A 20,249-nucleotide genomic window follows, 5' to 3' on the forward strand; every position below is an offset into this window, starting at 1 on the left:
CCCATCTATGTGTTCATCAATGTGCTTATAGTCATTTGTGTGTACTCCATGCTTATGTTCCATCTTATTCATCTCATTACGCCATCTCTCTTGTGTCTTCTCTTATGTTTTTCCATCCATATGTCTACCTCCATTTGTCCGGAAGCAGTAACCAGCATGGTATGACGGAGGAATGAAACAGGTATGGGTGTCTGGATTGGGTCAAACTACAAACCTGGGTCTGAACATTTTTAATTGCATTCCAGCTATAGAATATTTTATATCAGATCAGGGCACCATCATAAAAACTTTCCGTTATTTTTTATAATTGATTGATCTAGTCTGGCAGGCCATAGACTACAGTATGTAATGGTCTGTTCGCCCTCTAGGCATGGATAAGCTCACAACTGGCCCAGGTTTGTATATGCCATCTGCCATCTATCCATTATTTATCTAACCATTCATTGCTTAGCCTGTTTCTCTATCCAATCAAGACAGCTGAACATTTGATTTACTTTCGTTATGGTAAATGTGACCACATGGGTGTATTCCAAAGCAATCTAATTCTATGTAGGTCTCAGTGCTCTTAAGTGGCTCTCTCATCTCTGCCAAGTCTCTCCTCTCCTCTCCTCTCCTCTCCTCTCCTCTCCTCTCCTCTCCTCTCCTCTTCTCTTCGTCTGTATAGTCTAACACCATGTGTGAGAATACAGAAAAAGAAAGAAGACAGTGATGGATTATAGCAAGACAGCCACTTTAGACTATTGAGAAATTAATTCACTTGAGAAATGATTTAAGTGGGTAGATTTGAAATCTAACATAATAAAAGATGTAATGTATTTCAGATGTTGATTTCTAGTCTGACTGTCTGTAACAGGCTCCATATATACATGTCAATTGAAAATTGTCTTCCACCTTCATCGGCTGTCTCTAATAATGCAATGTTAAATTGCTATTATGTCATGTTTAATGTACTCAAAATAACCATATTAATCAGCATTAATCATTTATTGTTCATTCCTCATCAGCAATTATTATTTGTTGTCCATCATACATGATTCTCTTTGATTTATAGAAATTAATCAGTTTGACTCAGCAGTGATTTGCATGCCCTATCTACCTGTCTACAGGTAATTCATACTGAGTGAAGCAACAGGTTGGTGGTTTTGAGTGATGGCAGGTGATTTGCATTGCTGTGTTTGCATTGCCCTGTTGGCAGAATTAGGTGTCACATCTCATCTCAAGTCAAATTTGTCACTTAATCAAAATCAAAATTTGTTGTTGAACGGCACTTTTCGAATCATGGAGTATTTATATGTATCAGATGAACCTGAACACATCACTTAATTCGAAGTATTGTTTTGTTCCTCGAGAAGTTGATATAATGTAGTTTATTGTTCCACATTATCTCTGTTTTCTGTCCTAGTGAGACTCAGCTTTTGTACCATCTATTTAATGTTGTTTAGGCTAAAGACACTGTTTGTATTGATCACACTGTGAACAGAGTTACAATGTGAAAGGTCATTGTGTGCCTTTTGCATCAAGCAACAATGTCAGCTCACTAAATGGTAGCATAAGTTCAGTATTTGTTTGTCATCTAGTAGAGTTTTTTTTTTTTGCCTTTTCTTACAATATTTCCATCAGCAGAACGAGACAGTGTTGACAATGAGCTCAGGCAGATACGTGTGTCCTCTCTGTACGTTAGCCTATATTGGAGGAAATTATCTGAGTCTGATTTTGTTTTTAAATTGGCCAGTCAAGACAGTCCAATGGTGGGCAAATGATCTAATGAAGAAAGCAATAGAGGATTGTAAGCTTAATCTGTTTGGAGCTGTGTGAATCTGCCTCCCATGGAAATATTTCAATACTGAGAGCAAGGCCATGTCACTCAGTTTGTCTTCAGTGGGCTTGGCAGGATGGAAGTAAAAATGTGATGGTCCCTTTGCAAATGATTTGACATGTTTTTGCAGAGCTGATGATTAGATAAAATATGTGTTGTTGAATGAATGTGACAAACAGAACAGTGGGTAGCACAAAACACACACACACACACAATGGTAGTCAGCTTTTAGACAACAACAAAGCCAGTAAGATGCTTTTTGAAATTAGAGCGGGGGCATTCGATTTTCTCCGTTAAAATTAGACTGGATCAGAGGGAGATAACAACTGAGGGCACACTATATTAAATTGAGAGTGTGGTGGGCCTCAAAGCCTTCAGCTTCCCCTGGCTCCCCATATCCATCCGCCCCTCTTCTCAGTTCACAGGTCAATTGATTTGCTCTAAGGTTAGGGTTAAATTAAATATTGATTGATTGATCCATGTCTAGTATTAGTAGACAGCGCATGTAGCTTTAAGCAGATCATTTAATGGGCAGTAATTGAAAGGTGTGCATGTTAGTAAGCATCTATGTATTTGTCGGAGTGAAGATGTGTATTAGTTTTTTATAAAACATAACATTATCTTTAGAGCACAATCGGAAGCTACTTAAACTCTCTGTGAAACTAACCAAGCACTTCCTGTAGCTACAGTACACTTTCCTGGGCATGAGGGATTTATGCTGTGCTTCAGCCTCAGGTATACATTTTATCCTATTTGGTTATTCATTTTAGTCCTGGACATTCTTGTTTAGCTGGGCTTATACATAATATCTCGGCATTTTTAGGCTATGCTGCGATATATGATACAGTGTATATATATATATATATATATATATATATATATATATATATATATATATATATATATATATATATATATACACACATATATATCTTAATATTTTAATATTTTCTCTAAAATACCATACCTGTTTGATTTACCGCTTTGATGCCTATGATCATACCAGTGTGATCATTCTAGTAAACTGATCCGAATTTAGAGGGAACACAGCTTGTATGTGACATGTTAAAGGGCTTTAATTTAAAAAACGTCCTTATATTGTCTGGGTGACACTGCTATAATTTTAAAGTCAGATTGGTCTTTGGTAATGTATTATTTATTAAGTTTGACTAATTATTTGCACAATATTTCTCTGAAATACAGTTTGCAGGCAGTAGTATTCATTTTGTTTTATTTATGTAATGTATTGCCACGGGTTGATTTTTTTTGTCCCAGCAGCAGAAAGATGCCCGGGGGAGAGAGAGAGAGGGATGGAGGGGGTCTGAACAGGAGCACATGCAGAGAGCAAGAATGAGGGAGTGCCAGACATAGAGAGTAGTAGTGGGTGGTTGCAGGGGGTTTGAGGCAAAGTAAAAGAAAATAACTGCAAGAAAAAAATGAGGAAGAGATGCCAGACATTTAGACAGGAATCTTTTCATAAAGATTGATACAGTGTAGAAATTGGGCCTGCTCTCTCACCCATACAGTTAAATGTACAAATCACATCACATATATCATCGTAAAAAAACTAATACAGACATGACTTCCTTCACCAACACACTAGCTCTGAGCCCGTATGAAGTAGTAAGCATTACGTTAATCTTAATTATGGCATGTAGCACAAAGGATTAGTGAAACTTCTGCCACTGTTAAAGCACATAGAATAGAATAGAAAATATTAGAATAGAATAGACTAACTAGAAAAGACTAGAAGACTAAATTATGTAATTGTTGCTATAATTGCATTAAACAATACTCTAATCAAATTATCAATCTACCGGTTGTATAATAAAGTATGTATTATTGTTCATCATTATTATTGTTGCACATTTATGTCACAGAACAGAGCAGGTGCAGAGTGAGATGTTCTCAGCACAAAGTCAAAGACCCAATTTTCACCAAATTACCAACACCATCTCATTATCATTAACTCCTCTCCTGAAGCAACTCTCTTTTCACTTCAAAATACCAAACACATAGGCAAGGGCACATTTATTGGTTATGAAAAAACTAACATGTCATTATACTTTGACACTCTGTCTTGTGTTTACCTTCATTAGCAATGATTTTAAGTTTTGTTAATGATGTTAAGTTGACCTTGCTAGCAGTCAGTACAGCATGTGCTGATATGCTAGCTAGTGTCCAAGACAGATTTGTGAACGAAAAGTACGGAACAATTTAATTACCAAAAATAAGCATCCATTGAGTTATGTGTAGACAGCCAATTTGTAAAAATGCAATAATCTGTTTACTCAAGTCCTCCACTATAGCTGGCAGTGGGAGTGTTATGTTTCCTCAAAGTCCTTTATGAATAAAATAAAATGGAATTGAACTGGACATTCACTGTAGTCCTTAAAATGGTAAAAAAGGTTAGGTTAGAGAGCAAATTAAACGTAAAACAACAGCAACATAGAACAAAGTAGAACTGAATGGGCTAGTCGTGAAATGGTAATGTCCGATTGTACTTTATCTTAACCACAAATTGGTGATTTAAGGCCAAGGCAACAAGTCTAAAAAAGAAGAAAAGGAGCAGTGCTAAAAAGAATTGAGGTGGTTAGAAGAGAATACAAATAAAAAAAAAACTGAACGTCGAAGAAAGAAAGTAATACCGAAGTGGAGAAAGGTACAAAATGAGTGTAGTGCAGTGTTGAGGTCAACCACGGGCACAGAGGTATCACACACATGCGCACACTCAGTGCCAAGGTCAGATAGAGTCACAGTAGGATCATAAGGTCCCTGTAGAGGACCAGGTTATAACTGACAGCTATAATTAGGCTAATTAGAGGAACAAAACCATCATCACAGTTGGTAATGACCTGGGCAGGCCAGCAAGGGTGATGGATTGATGGATAGATGGATGAGAGAGATAGTGAGAGCAAAGCAGGTAGGGAAAGCATATTAATTAGTGTAAGGCTAAGGGGAATGATGGATGGATCAGTGTGAGAGTTGGAGAAAGAAAGAGAAAGACAAGTTGGCATTTATGAGTAGGGTCATAGGGAGAGTAGGGATAGAGGTGTGGAGATGAGACACAGACAGGTTAGCTTTCAGACACCTTTAATCTGTCAGTCTTCAGGAGTCTGTGCTGTTTCACGTCCAGGTATTTTTCATGCACAAGTACACACACACACACACACACACACACACACACACACACACACACACACACACACACACACACACACACACACACACACACACACACACACACACACACTACATATTCTGATTCCAGCTTCACAAATATGAGAGTTTCTGCGTTTTTGGTACTGTTAACACAGTGTAGGCTGACTAACACAATATGAGATACTGCCAGACAGAGTTAGGGCTCCTGCACACTGCCTGCGTGGCGTGAGCGTGTCAGCTGCGTGGTGTGTCCGTTTTTTTATTTCGGCTCCCATGTTAACAGGTTAGAGCTTGCACAATGCCTGTGTGACACGCACGTCTCAGGCGCGGCTCGAGCCGCACCGAAAATGCCTGCCGGGCACCGACACCTATTTTTCACGCAACCCGCAAGTGTGTTGGAAGCGTTTCTAGGCAAAATAGAATAGGAAAAGATGTTTATATGTCATTTTGACCCAAATACATTTAATAAATGACATTTTGATGTTTGAAAGTCTCTAGGTTTTGACATAAATGCAGATATAAATGTAATTTTAAAAGAATAATAATAAATATAAATTTTCAAATATTGCACCTGTCAATACAGAACAAAATATTCTGTAGCCTATTTTGCTGTCAATACTGCTGACATCTTTGCTGTAATCAAATCAGTATATATTTATGTTTAACATGAAGTATACTACTCCTTCAGTGCAGTAAATTTTCACAACTCTCTCCCCATATGTCGAACAAGGGTGATCCAAATCAGACTTATTGCCGTTCTTTGGTTAGACAAAATGTGATAATGTAATAATTTACACCATGATTATTTTTACCATTTAGTTACTTGCCAAAATAAAAATGCTAAAATTGATTACAATATGTTTCAGCATTTGTTTCCAGCTGTTTAGATTTGTACACTGCAGGTTATACTCAGTGTACGACTCAGATCAGCATCAGATAAATTAGACTTGTTTTTTTTATGAAAAGCGTGATTTATGAAAGTAGCTCACAAAAACCTGAGATTTTGTCTTAACTCTTGAGTGAACTGAACGACTAATCACAAATGGCGGACTATTACTGCATCAGGTGGCAGCATAAAAATATATTTTTTCTAAAATAGCAGATTTTACACTGCTAACAGTACAAAAGTTTAGTGTGAGTTCAAGCTGTTTGATCACCTATCTGGCTGGGTATGGTTTGTGGGGGCTGTGTGTTCTTGCTGCTAGCACTCTTATTGAATAACATGCAAGAAAAACATTTCACCCTAAATGTTGCAGTAGTGCAGTAGCTGCCTTCAATGAATTTTTTTCTCAGTCTATATTAACTTGTAAAGATGACAAGGCAGCAAAACATCCTTAATTTTATAATTTCAGTTGGCTATAACGTACAGTATGTAAAATTGCCACCATAGGACCAGTGGTTACATAGCCTAACCTTCGAAATGAGCCATGTTTAAACCGTGCGCAGTTGGGATTAACAAATATATGCCTAATTAAAGGCTAAATTATAATAACTAAATAAACTAACTAAAAATAAAAGCTAGAGTAGAGACTAGATACCAGTAACTTTAGTAGGCTATAACTACTGTATAATAGACATCATTGACTTGGAATGAACATAACTTGCTGCATGTCTCTGGGGGATAGCTTCAGTGTAGTAAAGCTTCATTTAATGTACAATAAATGGTAGCTTAAATCACTCACTACACTTTGTAAAGGAAGCACATGTGAGAGCCTGCAAGTGCAAATGTGTGTGCTGACAAAATTTAGACGGCTTCATCTGTATTTTATTGTATTGTATAAATGACATATGTTTACACATTGAGTATTACAACACATTGTATGAAAATCAATTTAAAGAAACTCATTCTCAATAAACAGGATTGTGAAGATCGATTGATTTAGTTGTATTTGTCTCTCTTATCATCACATTATCAAACTAATAAACATACCACTAAATCTGCAGAATGTATACAATATATGGTGGCTCAATCGGCCGCCTGCGTACCCACTCAATCACTCACTTGCCTACACACAGTGGAATATGTATGGAATTGAATGTTTTAGGAGCAAAGGCCATGAATGACTGTGACACACACACAGGGAAGAATGCATGGGAGAATAGAAAGAATTTTGAAATAGAGTGCAACAGCGAGAGATGGAGATATGTAATGAATGTGATTTTACATTTAATAAATGCATGTGCAGCAAAGTGTTCCAGTTGTACAGACATATGTATGAATTTCAAGACGTAAAGGCCTTTCATGGATAGTGCATCAAAAGTGGATCCCCCCCCCCCCCCCCACCCTTTGCAGAAATCAAAGAATGGGGTAAAAATCTGAGTTGATAACTGATCCTTCAACAGGTGGTTGCTCTAGTTGAAGAACTGATGGCTTTGCATCACTCTCACTCACACATGAGTAATTCTGTCTTACTCATTTTTAAGCTCTTTCTCTCTGTCAGTTTGAGGGGGAGGCTTTAAGTGGGTGGATGGATTAATTATGTAGTATTGGTGCAACTCTGTAAGATAAGTGAGCCAGCTATGCAACACTGGTTCTGGTAACATATAATAGTTATGCTACTGTGACCTTTTCATCTCTCTCCTCTAGTCATTCTTATTTTGTACATGTCAAAATGTATGTGTCAACGTATGTGTGGCTCGGGGCAAAAGGCAAGTTTGACTAATCAATAAATCAGGACAAAAGGAGTTTTTCATTCATTCACTTCATCTCTCCACGGTTGTTCAATTACAGGCCAGCTTGTTAAACAGTCATGTTGAGCTGCCTTTTGAGTCTTTTCCTAATTTGCTCATAAACATTCTGGTGGGTGTGACCCTGACTAACCTCTCAGTAATCTGGGCATCCTGGTTCTTTTGATGATTGTACTAAAGCAAGATTTAGAATCTGCTGACAATAACGTCCTCTCAAAAGAGTGCTCATTTGGGGAAGTTTGGATGTTTGTTGCGTTATGATTTCTCACCTTATGTGGTGCAGAGAAAACTTCCAGCCACTGACCGTACCTGACACTGAATTTTATTTGGGAAATTAAGATAAATCTACACCCTCTTCAATAGAGGGGATGAGACACTTCTGTGGTAATGATGGAGCCTATAATGAGAGGTGTATTTTAAATAAAAATCTTGTGTACTGCAGACTCAATCCATCCCATTCAGAATTCCTAAAATAATCACCAGTAGAGCAACATTACATTCCTGGATCTTTTTTACCGTACATCCATTTAGATTATTTCTTGGTATTAACACAAGTAAGGGAAGTATTAATGATTCCCCACTCACTGTAAAGTATTTACTGTTGATTTATCTTCAAATGTACATGTCCTTGCTTTGTTTCTCTAAGTGATGCAATATACACCCCAATGAGTGCAGTCCTTATTGGTTTGCATTGGCTGCTGTGGGAAGATAATTAAGCTCTCTACTAAATGGGCCTCAACAGCTTTAATTAGTTTTTCATTGTTCGATAATCGATGAAAAACTATTTAAAGGTCAGATACAGCAAGACCACCTTTGAGCTATAAATGTATTTTTTTATTTATTTTGGGTGGCAGACTCTTTGTTATGCTGAGTATAACGAGTATGTGTGCATCATAAATAATGTTTAGAGTTTAGTTTATAAAATCTCTGTTTCCCAAGTTTAAATTAAAACGGGCTGCAGTCAGCAGTTGGATAGAAAAGACTTAGAGATAGGCGCCCAAGATAGCTCCCTCAGATCAGCACCTTGGAGAGTACCGTTCTGACAAAATAGGAATAAGCAAGAATGGAAGTTGCCTGAATCCATTCATCTCTGTGTCATGGAGATTTTAGCTCATAACAGTAACGGTAATGGCATTTTTTCGTTGATTGCTGTCAGCTTTTATTTTATTAATTTATTTTATTACACCTTTGTGAACAAGTGAGTTGACTAAATAGCACAAATAAATAAATAGTTAGCACGATCGTGAGGTTGAGTGAGCAGAACCAGGCCTCACCAACTACATTATTTAGCATTTTTACCGCCTCTGACACACTGATATTGGCCCAAAATTATGCTTTGTGCGACATTTCTTCATGCTGGGTCTGAAATGAGGTTATACAAAACCTATCCAAACATTTGCTTTCCAGTTCTTGACTGAAACCTTTATCAGTACAAATACCATACACTTTTGGAAACTGCCAGAAACCATTAAAGTCAAGCTGTGATGTACAGTAGGCTGCATTTTCTTAATGCTGAACTATTCAGCTATCATATCTCATTTTGCATGAGATTTCCTAATTGTAATGTCAACCCTATGCAGCTGTATTATGTAGGAAAAGATCTGATCAAGACTTGAATCAGCAGTTACTCAATATTTAATTACTTGGATCATGATCGAGACAAAAAGGCTTGATCAGGACGTTCTTGCTTCAAGGGTTTTTTTTTTTTTTTTTAAACGTGCACATATGTATATGCATCAACGTGTGTTACTGTGCATCAATATGTCAGTTAGCATTATCTTTAACCTTAAAACTATCCGAGGCATGTTTTAAAACAGTTAAAGCAGCCAGGCTGGTAGTCATTCACTCCTCATCAAAGTAAGGTTGTGTGTGTGTGTGTGTGTGTGTGTGTGTGTGTGTGTGTGTGTGTGTGTGTGTGTGTGTGTGTGTGAGAGAGAGAGTGTGTGTGAGTGCATGTTTAAGTGAGATAGATGGAATGATGACTGACATGAATAACTGACAAAAAAGTGTTGTGATGGAGCAAAATGGAGCGTGTTGTCATGGTACCTGCAATTCTTTTAGTATTTTTAAAGGTCTTTCAATTATTTTAGCAAATGAGATGTTCTCTCAGAACTGTGTGGGTGTATACCGACTGTGTTTGATGGACATTGACCTCACTCTCCTATTGGCTTGTTACACGTACTGCATTAGGGTGTGGAAACTTGCACCTTTATTTTTTTTCTTAGTAGAAAGAGTTTGGTGACCACACATAATTTCCACTATTGCTCCACTCTCAACTTGAACAGAGGTCAGCCCGAATAAGGAAATAATTATGCAATTAGTCATCTTGGGTTTTATTTGTTCTTAATTTAGATTCATTTGTACAGATTTGTTTTCACCACAATAAATAATCTTTTTTTTTTTTTTTTTTTAAATCAGTGTCAAAAAAGCCTAATTACGTCTTCTGTGATTCAGTTTTGTAAACATTAACTCCAAGAAAAGTCCAAAGGGGATGCATACTTTTTATAGGCATTGCCTGTGTGTGTGCGTACAAGTGCTTGAGAGATTCTGCAGGCTTAGATGAAAGGCCCTTTGCCTTTGAAGAGAGGCCCATATCAGAGCTCTACACTGCTCTACATACGGCTTGAAACCACAATCCTTTTTTTGTGTCATTTAAAAATGCATTTTGAAACTTTAATTTATTTAATTTATTTGTATTCTTTTTTTAGAGTAACAGTACATCATGTTTCATTGTGTTTGCCACACATTGCCCGTGTCTCAATATTTCGTGTTTTGTTTTCTCATTATTCTTGTTTCTGTTGTAGTCAGGTCTATTAAGACAAGTAACAGATTTTATATTGCCCTATAGAGTTGTAAGAAATCGACTGACTATTCATATAATTATCCTCTTCATTCTACTCTACCACACAGACATCCCCAGGAGTTACATTCAATAGTTTTGTAAAAATTAGAAGTGGAAAACAAAAATGATATTTTGTTACTTCACTCTTATGGCAAGCAGCTAAATAAATCTAGCAAACAGCACAATGAGGCTTTGGAGCAACATAAAATAGCATGTTGATGGAAAACACAAAATGAGAAAACATTCAACAGCCTCTTACACAAGTTACAGTAACCAGATCACTGTAAGGCTGCACATGTGCACACCCATACACTCAAATACACATGGGGACACACACTTACACACAATACACCATGTTCCAAGCTATTAAAAAAGCAATTAGTTCTAGCTTCATCTTTGAGAATCTTGAGAAAAAGCCATGGGATGAATAACATATTAGCATAGATACAGAAGTATGAAGGACGCAAAAGATATAGGCTCTATATATTAGAATTTATTAGAATGTGCTGTCATGTCTGTGTATAATAGAAAGAGGGAGAGAGATGATTATGACAGGTGTGCTCGAGTTGGTGGAAATAACTGGTGGGATGCCAGCAGAGGGAATACATTAGATGCAAAACATGTATTTAATCCACATGAAAAATATAGCTCTCAGACACAGAAGACAAATTGTCTGTTATTGCTAAAACCAGCTAAAGCCAGTTTCCCTCCAGCCTTTTGTATTCAAAAAGGAAATATAAATTTTTCCTACTGAGTGCTGCTCGCTCTGTTAATTACTGTAGAGTTAACATACAACATATAGTTGAGATTGCATTTCTTTCCTTTTGTTACACTCAATTGCCCAAAGTACAATCTGGATATGCTTAAATTTTTAAGAAGAAGAAGTTTGCATCATTAAATTATTTGAAAATGTAGCCAATTTCCATTGATCAGGAAAACCTAAATGAGATATCATGTCAGTTTTCAAATAGTGTCTTATACATGTCAGCTGATCTATCTCTACCTGTAATGTGGGTACTTCTGAAATTGCAATGGGTACACAGTGAAATTAATTTTTAAAAATGATTGCCATCGGATTTGATTCTGAAGTAATTTTATTTATATTATCATGCAATAAAACATACCTCTTCTCTCCAGACACTTTCCTGATTAAACCAACAAGTAAGCTTTTTTTTGTAATGTACTTTTCTGTAATCAAACTTCATCTTCAACACTGTCACAAAACATTTTCTACAAATCATACACAGAATTGACCCTTTTTCTTAATAACCAAGGACCAGAGTCAAAACAAAATAGGTAAATATCTTGTCAAAGATATTTATTATGTTGACTTTATTCACTGTATAAACTTTGAAAATTAGGCCAGTTCCATTAGTTTCTTCTGCTGATCGTAGTTTGGCATCTTCAAACATGAGATGCAGCAGTTCATTCTTTCTCTGAGCTATGTATCCCCATCTAGCACATGGAAGCCAATTACATGACTCTCATTAACTCATAGTCGTCCCCTTTGAACATGGTTAATCATGCATGGGGTGCCAAGAGGATAGAGATTAGGAAGCATGAACATACACACACACATGCAGAAACATGTCAATGCGCTGGAGATTGTTTATTTAAAGGATATGCAGACACATAAACGCTGGAGTGAGATTTTGAAGCTGGCAGCTGTGTGTATTATCCCTATTATGCAACAAGACCCTTTAGTCATTACTTGTGCTGTGTCTTCTTTCCCTGGACATTGGATGATCCTGCTATTTTCGCTGCAAATGGTGTGTGTGTGTGTGTGTGTGTGTGTGTGTGTGTGTGTGTGTGTGTGTGTGTGTGTGTGTGTGTGTGTGTGTGTGTGTGTGTGTGCGTGCGTGTGTGTGTGTGTGTGTGTGCGTGCGTGCGTGCGTGCGCAGCACCCCAGGCATTAATTTACCCTTGCAGGTCATACACCAATTTGATGTCAAATGATACATGGACCTGCTATGTGTATGAGTGTGTGTGCCACATGTTGGTATGAAGCCAGATGACTAGAAGGGACAGTGGTTCATTAAACACATGCAGGGCGTAGGTAATGTATATTGTGCTGTATATTTGTGTATTTATGTACATGGCAGAACTGTTGCGCTATGTACAATTGTATAGAAAATGTGTGAAAAAAAAACCAAACACATGCAGGGCATTGATATCACATACACACAACTTTAATATACAGTAGAGAGCATATCAAATCAAGCACACATCAAGATGTCTCACATGCTTACACACATTTAAGAGGAAACACAGACACACTCTCAGCGTAGGGTGGTCTAACTGGGCCTCCGGTGAATCAGGACAGATTCAGGACACTTTGGGTTCATTAGTCAAACCAAAGTAGGACAGATACCTTTAGAACTTAACTCTCTTTTCCTCTCTTCCTCCGCTTCCTACTCTTCCTCTCTTTTATTTTCTTCTCTCTTCCTTCTCTTGACCAACTCCTTTTTTTCCTCTCCTTCTCCCCTCATCTGTATGATCTTTTCCCATCCTTTTTCAAAGTCTCCTTTTCATCTGCTGGTACATTGGACCATCTGTAGCAGCTCTTTCCCTCTCTTTGTTCTCTCCATCTCTATCCCCCTCTGATAACTCTCTCTCTCTTTCTGTCTGTGACATACACTAGTGTGGACACAGATACAAGCTGTGTTTGATCTGAGACAATTTGCTGCAACATTAATGAAAGCATAAACTCATATGAATATTAATGAGCTATTCTTTTGGAATTTGCACATTCCGGATGGCCAAGAGGCAAACTAGTAAGATACACACACACACACACATACACACACACGCACATGCACGCACACACATACACACACACACACACACAATTTTAATATTTCACTGACAAATATTGCAATTAAATATTCAGTACCAGCATGAAACCTTAAATTGTCTGGGTGTCTCATGCCCCCCCTCTGAGCAAGGCAAAACCTGACACACACACTGACACACAAACACACACGTTTGTGGTTTTGAAGGGTTTCTTTCTTTCTGTTGGTTTCATGATTTCCAAGAGAAAGTTTGCATATAGTATCTTATTCAGCTGATGTGTCTAATATTGCCCGTGTGTGCTCATGTGTGGGTGGTTAAAGACCCAAGATCACTTTGTTTCATTTCAGTCTATGTTCATATGCATTTTAGGGCTGCAACAACGAATTAATAAAATCGATAAAATTCGATTACTAAAAAAGTTGGCAACGAATTTAATAATCGATTCGTTGTGTCGCGCAACTATTACGCCACCTAGTCGCGGAGACAAAAAAAAAAATTTTGTTGAGCGCCGAGCGGAGCAGAGCGGAGCAGAGCGGAGCGAAAGAAAAGAAAAAAGAGCAGAGCGGGGGTAGAGGAGACTGGAGAGACCCGTAACGTTGTTCTGAAACACTCGGCGGAGGCAGAGAAATCAGTTCGACCTAAGTCATCCAAGGTGTGGGAGCATTTCACACTAAATAAATCAAAAACGCGTTAATTGCAAGATAAGCAAAAGCGACACGGCATGGCACGGGCGCACCACGGTGATGAGTCAGCACCTAAAACGTAAACATGTTGGAGTCCTTGATGAGGAGGAAGGGAGTTCAACAGCAGGGTAAAGTCACTACACTATCCTCCTTCTGTTCCGTTCTGAAGTGAGGAACGTAACGTCCCTCCAGTAGCTCTTCTGGTGCTGCCGTTTACTCGTTATCCAGCTGACTAGCATGAGAAGTGTTAAGAATTCTCTAAAAGAAATGTTCGTTCTGATTTCTGGAGGAGATAGGAGAGTCTGGGGTCGAATTGAAAGTTAACCACAAGGTTTAAACAAACAACATGAAAACGACAGTCAAAACACAATTGTTACACTGCAGCTGACAGCGGACTGATCTCATGCTTTCCTTGTGGAGTCACATAAGAACAATCCTGAGACATTCTCCGGATCACACATTTATTCCCTACACCTGGGTGGTTCCTCAAATGAAATCTTCCCCTATTGGTCAGATGTCTCTCAAAAGAAAAGTGTACATTCCCAATCAATCCAACTATATGAATACACATTCATTGTTCTAATCACGTCTAGCTCAACAGGGGATGGCTCCCCAAAAAGAGACAACAGTTACCTTTCCTGTGGGGACAATGAGTCTCCTACAGTATGCTAAATAACAGCCATGACCTAATTAATTCTTTAGAAGCAAGGTTTTGGGTGAGGCAGTCAAATGCTGATTAATTGATGCAATCGGTTGATTCAGTGCTTCCTCCAGCTACAGTGTTCATTCAGCTAAAAGTACAGTTTTATCAGACATCACCAATGTTTTAACTTTTTTAAACCTAACACAAGCTAGCGTTAGCTTGTTAATAACAGTAATAAAGCAGGGGTGGTATAGTTTGCAAGACTAAAGACACGGTTTTATTCACTCGCCTTTTTTGGCCCATTCATTTTTCAATCTGTTGTCATGTACATATATTATGTGCTTTGTCCCATATCAGTTGTTGTTGACAAATATATTAGTGTATGGTGTATAAATGAACTTAACTTGCACTTACTACAATGATGGTAATAATTTAATGAATAAGTGTGTGTGTGTGTTTGTGTGGCTGTCTGTCTGTCTGTTTCTGCTATTTGGGTTACTTACCTTTACACAACTATTAACTAAAACAACAAGTATGTATGTATTGAGTTGATGTAAATTAATGCTTTTTTTTTTTTTATCCGATTCATCGATTAATCGGAAAAATAATCGACAGATTAATCGATTATTAAAATAATCGTTAGTTGCAGCCCTAATGCATTTCATTCTTATTTAGAAGAAGTTATAGAAGTTAGAGTTATAGAACTAGTTTGACATTTTGGGAAGCAAACTTTTATGTTTCTATGCTAAATATGAAGCTACCGCCAGCCAGTGTTGTAGTCGAGTCACCAACTGTCGAGTCCGAGTTGAGTCTCGAGTCCCCAGTGTAAAAGTCAGAGTCCAAGTCCGAGTCACCAAAGAAGAGTCTGAGTCGAGTCACCATTACCTGAGTTTGAGTCCCCAGTGTTCGAGTCCAAGTCGAGTCATCAAGGTTTAGTCTGTGTTGAATTCCAAGACTGCCTACATGTCCCCACTCTGGCACCTTTAAAGAGCTGATATACTAATAAAAGAGGCTCTACATTAAACAAAAATGACACCACTGATCGTCAAAGGGAATTTATTTACTGCCTTTTTTCTAAACAACATTTAGCGGTGCTCTTTCCACCATTGGATGTAAAATCCATGTAGGCGAACTTCACGATCCGGGGTGCATCTCTATGCATTTTCCAAATGTGAACATGTAGTAGGGAGCCCGCCAATCATGCCCTACAGTTACATATATCAATATCAATTCCTTTGTTACGAGAGTAGTGAAAGTAAGAGCGAGAATGCAGCGTTAAATGAGTGACGTCAGTGAGCGTGTTGGCCATCCAGGAGAGCGAGCGATAGCGGTGTCTGACTGAGAAGCATATTTGTGGCTGTGAGGAAAAAAAATGAGAGAAAAAAGAGATCCCAAAGACGATGTAAAGTGAGTTAACAGTTAATAATAAACAAGAAGCTTCTCAAGACATGGTGGCTTCATCTTTTGTTAATACTGTCGGTGAAGTAAAGGGCGTTGCCCCCAAAAGAACATCAGCCCTGGATGGAACGTCTCCCCAGCTGCTTCCCAGCCGGTCTTGGAGCCCGAAACAGGAAAAATGTAACATCTTATATCAAATTTTTATAACCTATTTAGTCAGAAACTTCATCCCACGTCTCAGTCTTTTTTCATGAATGCTCGAGTCCGATTTTATATATCCTTGAGTCCAAGTACAAGTCATCAGTCCGCAAGTCCAAGTCAAGTCACAAGTCCAGAGAATAGAGTCTTGAGTCGGATCCGAGTCCAGGACTCGAGTACTCCATCACTGCCGCCAGCAACCGGGTTAGCTTAGCACAAAGACGGATAAGGTAACAAAAGCTTTCTTTCAGCACCTCTAAAGATCACAAATTACCCCAATATATCTTGTTTGTTTAATCTGAACAAAAAACTGTGTAAAAGCAAGTATTTCTTGGTGGACTTTTCATCTAACTATTCATCGCAATCAAATATGCATATTTCCCGTGACCCTATGTGATGGAACAGTTTTTATTAAATTGTACAAACAAGAATAGTCAGGTAGAAGGGCTCTCACATTATCTGTCAGAGAAGTGTGCATGTCTACTTAAATGGAGTTGTGAGTGTGGGAAATAGTTTTTCTGTGCTAGCAGCTATTTATGTCTTCACATACCACCTTTTTCAAACTTTTTTTAAACTCCATAGCAGTCTCGCAAAATTAAATGTGTCTAGTTTGTTTTCATGAAAGATAACAATACTTGCAAAGCAAAAGCGCTTACAGATGGACTGTATTTAATAACCTCATAAGCTAAAGGCCGATCGACCTCAGCTGAAATGTTAACTGTGATTTTTCTGTTATTCTGGCCCCGTCCTCAGAACTTTAATGTAGTTTCACAAACGCTGCTGCTCAAACTTGCGGAAAAAAAAACCTTTGTGGCTGTGCTTGATTGTATATGTGAGTCAGTGTATTCCTCCAGTTCCCACATTTTTTCCCACGTTTTCCTTCTTCAGCACTTTTCAGGAATACAATGTGGATAATTAATCATAAAATGAATCTTTCCGTCTCTGTCTTAACATTCTTTCCTAATTCGTTCTCTCACATCAATACTGTTGTATGCACATAAACCTATTGTCTTTCATATCCTTTATGGTCCTCTCTTTGTGTTTTCTCTTTGCCTCTTTCCTTATTCTGTGTTCTTTGCTGCTGTTCCTCCTAGTGTTTAATAAGGCCCTCAGGTACTCAGAGATATGAGACATGACACTTTCTGCGCCCACTGATAACACACATACAGCCACACACACACTAACTCATGTGTGAATGTGGTACACACACAAACCTGCATATGCATTATGTTCACCATGCATACCAGGAGTGACAGTTGACAGATCCACCCCAAGGGGCCATGAAGGACAGAGATCATTTCCTTCTCTCAGGCCTTTCCCCTCCTCTCTTTGTACATGCCGACGTGTCCCTTTAAGGAATTCGGTATCAATATTTAGCATCCAGTATAATAACATGAATTGCAATTTATTGTACATATTAAATTGCACGTGTCATTAATCGATTAATCAACTAGGTCATGATTTTTTGTCAGCATTGCACAGATTTGTTAAATACTATATTCTGACTGCCTGATTTTTGCTCATATAAGGTTGTGTTATATTTCTGAACCAGATGGGATTGACTCATTTTGACACAGCAAATAATAAGTAAAAAATAATAAGTTATTTTTGCTATTTTCACATTTGGATGAATAGCGCACGATTTGTGTTTTCCAGGTAATGAAAAAAATAGTCCGCTCTTGTTTAGCTCACATTGGTACAGTACTTGTAGCTGCTGTACTGTGGCTCTCTGCAGATAATCTTCCCAGTGAGGTTGGTTGGTCTGTGGCCACCCTAACTGCAGTGCTATAAGCAGTGATTAAAATACGGCCTTTTAATGTATCTGCCGATAACAAGGCTAAAAATGGGACACAGTGCAGAAACAATGACAATGTAGAATGTAGGCTAATGATCTCTGTGGCTTTTATATGAGAAAAGATTCAATTATTCAGAACAAAAATAGTTCATTAAAACATAATTAGAACAAAATAACTTTTGCAAACTCATTTTCTGTGTCCAACCTCATTTGGAAAATGTGTCTCATTTGGAAAAATGATGTCGTTCTGGATTCTTTCCAGGAGCTTTACAGCGGCAATTCTGCTCAGCTTATCATAGTAGAGCTTGTGTTTATAGACACAAAATGCAACCATGAATCTTTGCTCAAAAACATGGCATTTAATAAGTTATGCTGATGATACTGGGCCGCATTCTTTCTGCATTTAGTGAATCAATTTTTGGTTGTGTGCCAGTTTTTGGCTGCTCTAGATAGTCTGGCACAGTATGCCTCTCTAGCATCTATCTTAAACAATCGAAGAGTCATGGAGAGGTCTATGTGTGTACTGTATGTGGGATTTGGTGTTAAGTTCATAACCCACTGTGGTCTTTGCCGCACTTATGAGGTGTTCATTGTCCCCTTCTCCTTGTAATTAAAGGAGGAAAATATGTATGGAAAGACAAACTGTGTAAACACAAATTTAGTAAATTGAGACATCCTGGTCAAGCATAATCTGAAGCAACAACAGACGACTGCACAGCTGCATCACCTGTCTGTTGCTTTATGTGCTTTGGCATTTCTATTTACACCCATAATGTGAACGACTGACCAAATAATGAGGGATCATTTTTGTATGCATTCCCACACACACAAATCAAAAGAATGTAAAATAGTAGCATACTGTCCCTTAAAGTCAATTGTTTGACAAGCATCCACTAATGAACTTCAAACCTGTGTGTAGACTGTATACAGATCAGTCAAACTAATTTAGTTAGATTTATCGTTGTGTTTCATATGCTCAGACAATTACACTCTGTTTAACTGCCATTCATCAATACATGTTTCCAATATTTCAATTAGGCATGCTTGTTCTATTGCAAGCACGGTAAAATTGTTTTCAGTAACTCATTTCTCATCTAAAAATATGATGGTGTAATAATTCCTGATAAAATCAGTGAGTATATCAAAGTAAAAATACACAGTACTATATCTTAAGGGTTTTGTATATTCATTCATAATTTATTTGCCTCGGGAGGGCTCAGATAGCCAGTTCCATTTTGGATCCAAAGAAAACTGGCAACGTATACAAACTTTATAACTCAGCGACACAGTTGTTTACAAAACTGACTGAAACCGGATGGACTCCCTCACACATTGTTAAATTAAGAACTTGTGGCATTGTTGATAACTTAAGAAAGACAACGCTCAGCCTCAGCCTACCACCATTGTTACGCCATATTAGATTCTGTGTCCTGTGCATATTATTTCCACAGTGTTGTTTTTACTTTAGCTTCTATAGCTTCTTTCCTTAAGATTATTTTGGGCTTTTCTGCCTTTAATTGACAGGACAGCTAGGTGAGAAAGGGGAGAGAGAGGGGGAAGACATGCAGGAAATCGTCACGGGTTGGATCGAACCCTGTACCTCTGCATCAAGGCATAAACCTCTCAGTACATGTGCACCTGCTCTGCCACTGAGCCAACCCGGCCACCGCTTCTACAGCTTCTGAAGCTGTAACGCAGCCCATCAAGGAAGAGCAAACACGGTTCCTCCTTGCAGCAAAAGGAAGATGAGTCAGGACAGGGTTAATTTATGTCACAGAGCAGGGCTATTGAATGTACTTGTACCTCAGAGATGTCTTAATTCCCCACCAAACGAACTACCTAAAAAGATTTGATCAAGGAATTTTAAAGGATTCAGATTTAATAAGTGATTCTGAACTGGATTCCCTATATTTCTCTATCCAAACATCTCCTTTCCTCTAGTGGTACCTACGCAGATACTGTTTTTGCTGCCACATTTCAGTGAAGGTGAAAAGAATTTCATTATTGTTACAATAATTGTAACACTGAAAAATGATATTTAAAAGGTTCAATAGCAACATGTGTTACAAGAATGTCCCTATAACTTTTAATCTCCAAAGACCTCACTTTGAATAGTTTTTATTGAAACAATTTTTGACTAAAGAAATTGTCTCTATAAAAACAATTTCTTTTTTAATCTATTGCCTGTACAAATATCCACTAGTCTGGAGCTAACTGACCAAGTGGGGCAT

At 38.0% G+C, this 20,249-nt stretch overlaps 1 protein-coding gene across 3 annotated transcripts in view; it reads left to right on the top strand.

Moving 5' to 3' along the window:
• ccser1 (coiled-coil serine-rich protein 1) overlaps positions 1–20,249 on the top strand; it is a 126,166-nt gene that overhangs the window by 91,891 nt on the left and 14,026 nt on the right. Inside the window, exon 11 of one of the 3 annotated variants that reach the window (XM_028579256.1) lies at positions 149–181. The exons of the other annotated variants lie outside the window; for them this stretch is intronic. Coding sequence (XP_028435057.1) covers positions 149–151 — 3 coding nt within the window. The 3' untranslated portion in view covers positions 152–181. The remainder of the gene's footprint in view (positions 1–148; positions 182–20,249) is intronic. 3 annotated transcript variants of the gene reach the window in all.

This window comes from Perca flavescens, chromosome 5 (assembly GCF_004354835.1).
Source record: "Perca flavescens isolate YP-PL-M2 chromosome 5, PFLA_1.0, whole genome shotgun sequence".
NCBI classification, from domain to species: domain Eukaryota; kingdom Metazoa; phylum Chordata; class Actinopteri; order Perciformes; family Percidae; genus Perca; species Perca flavescens.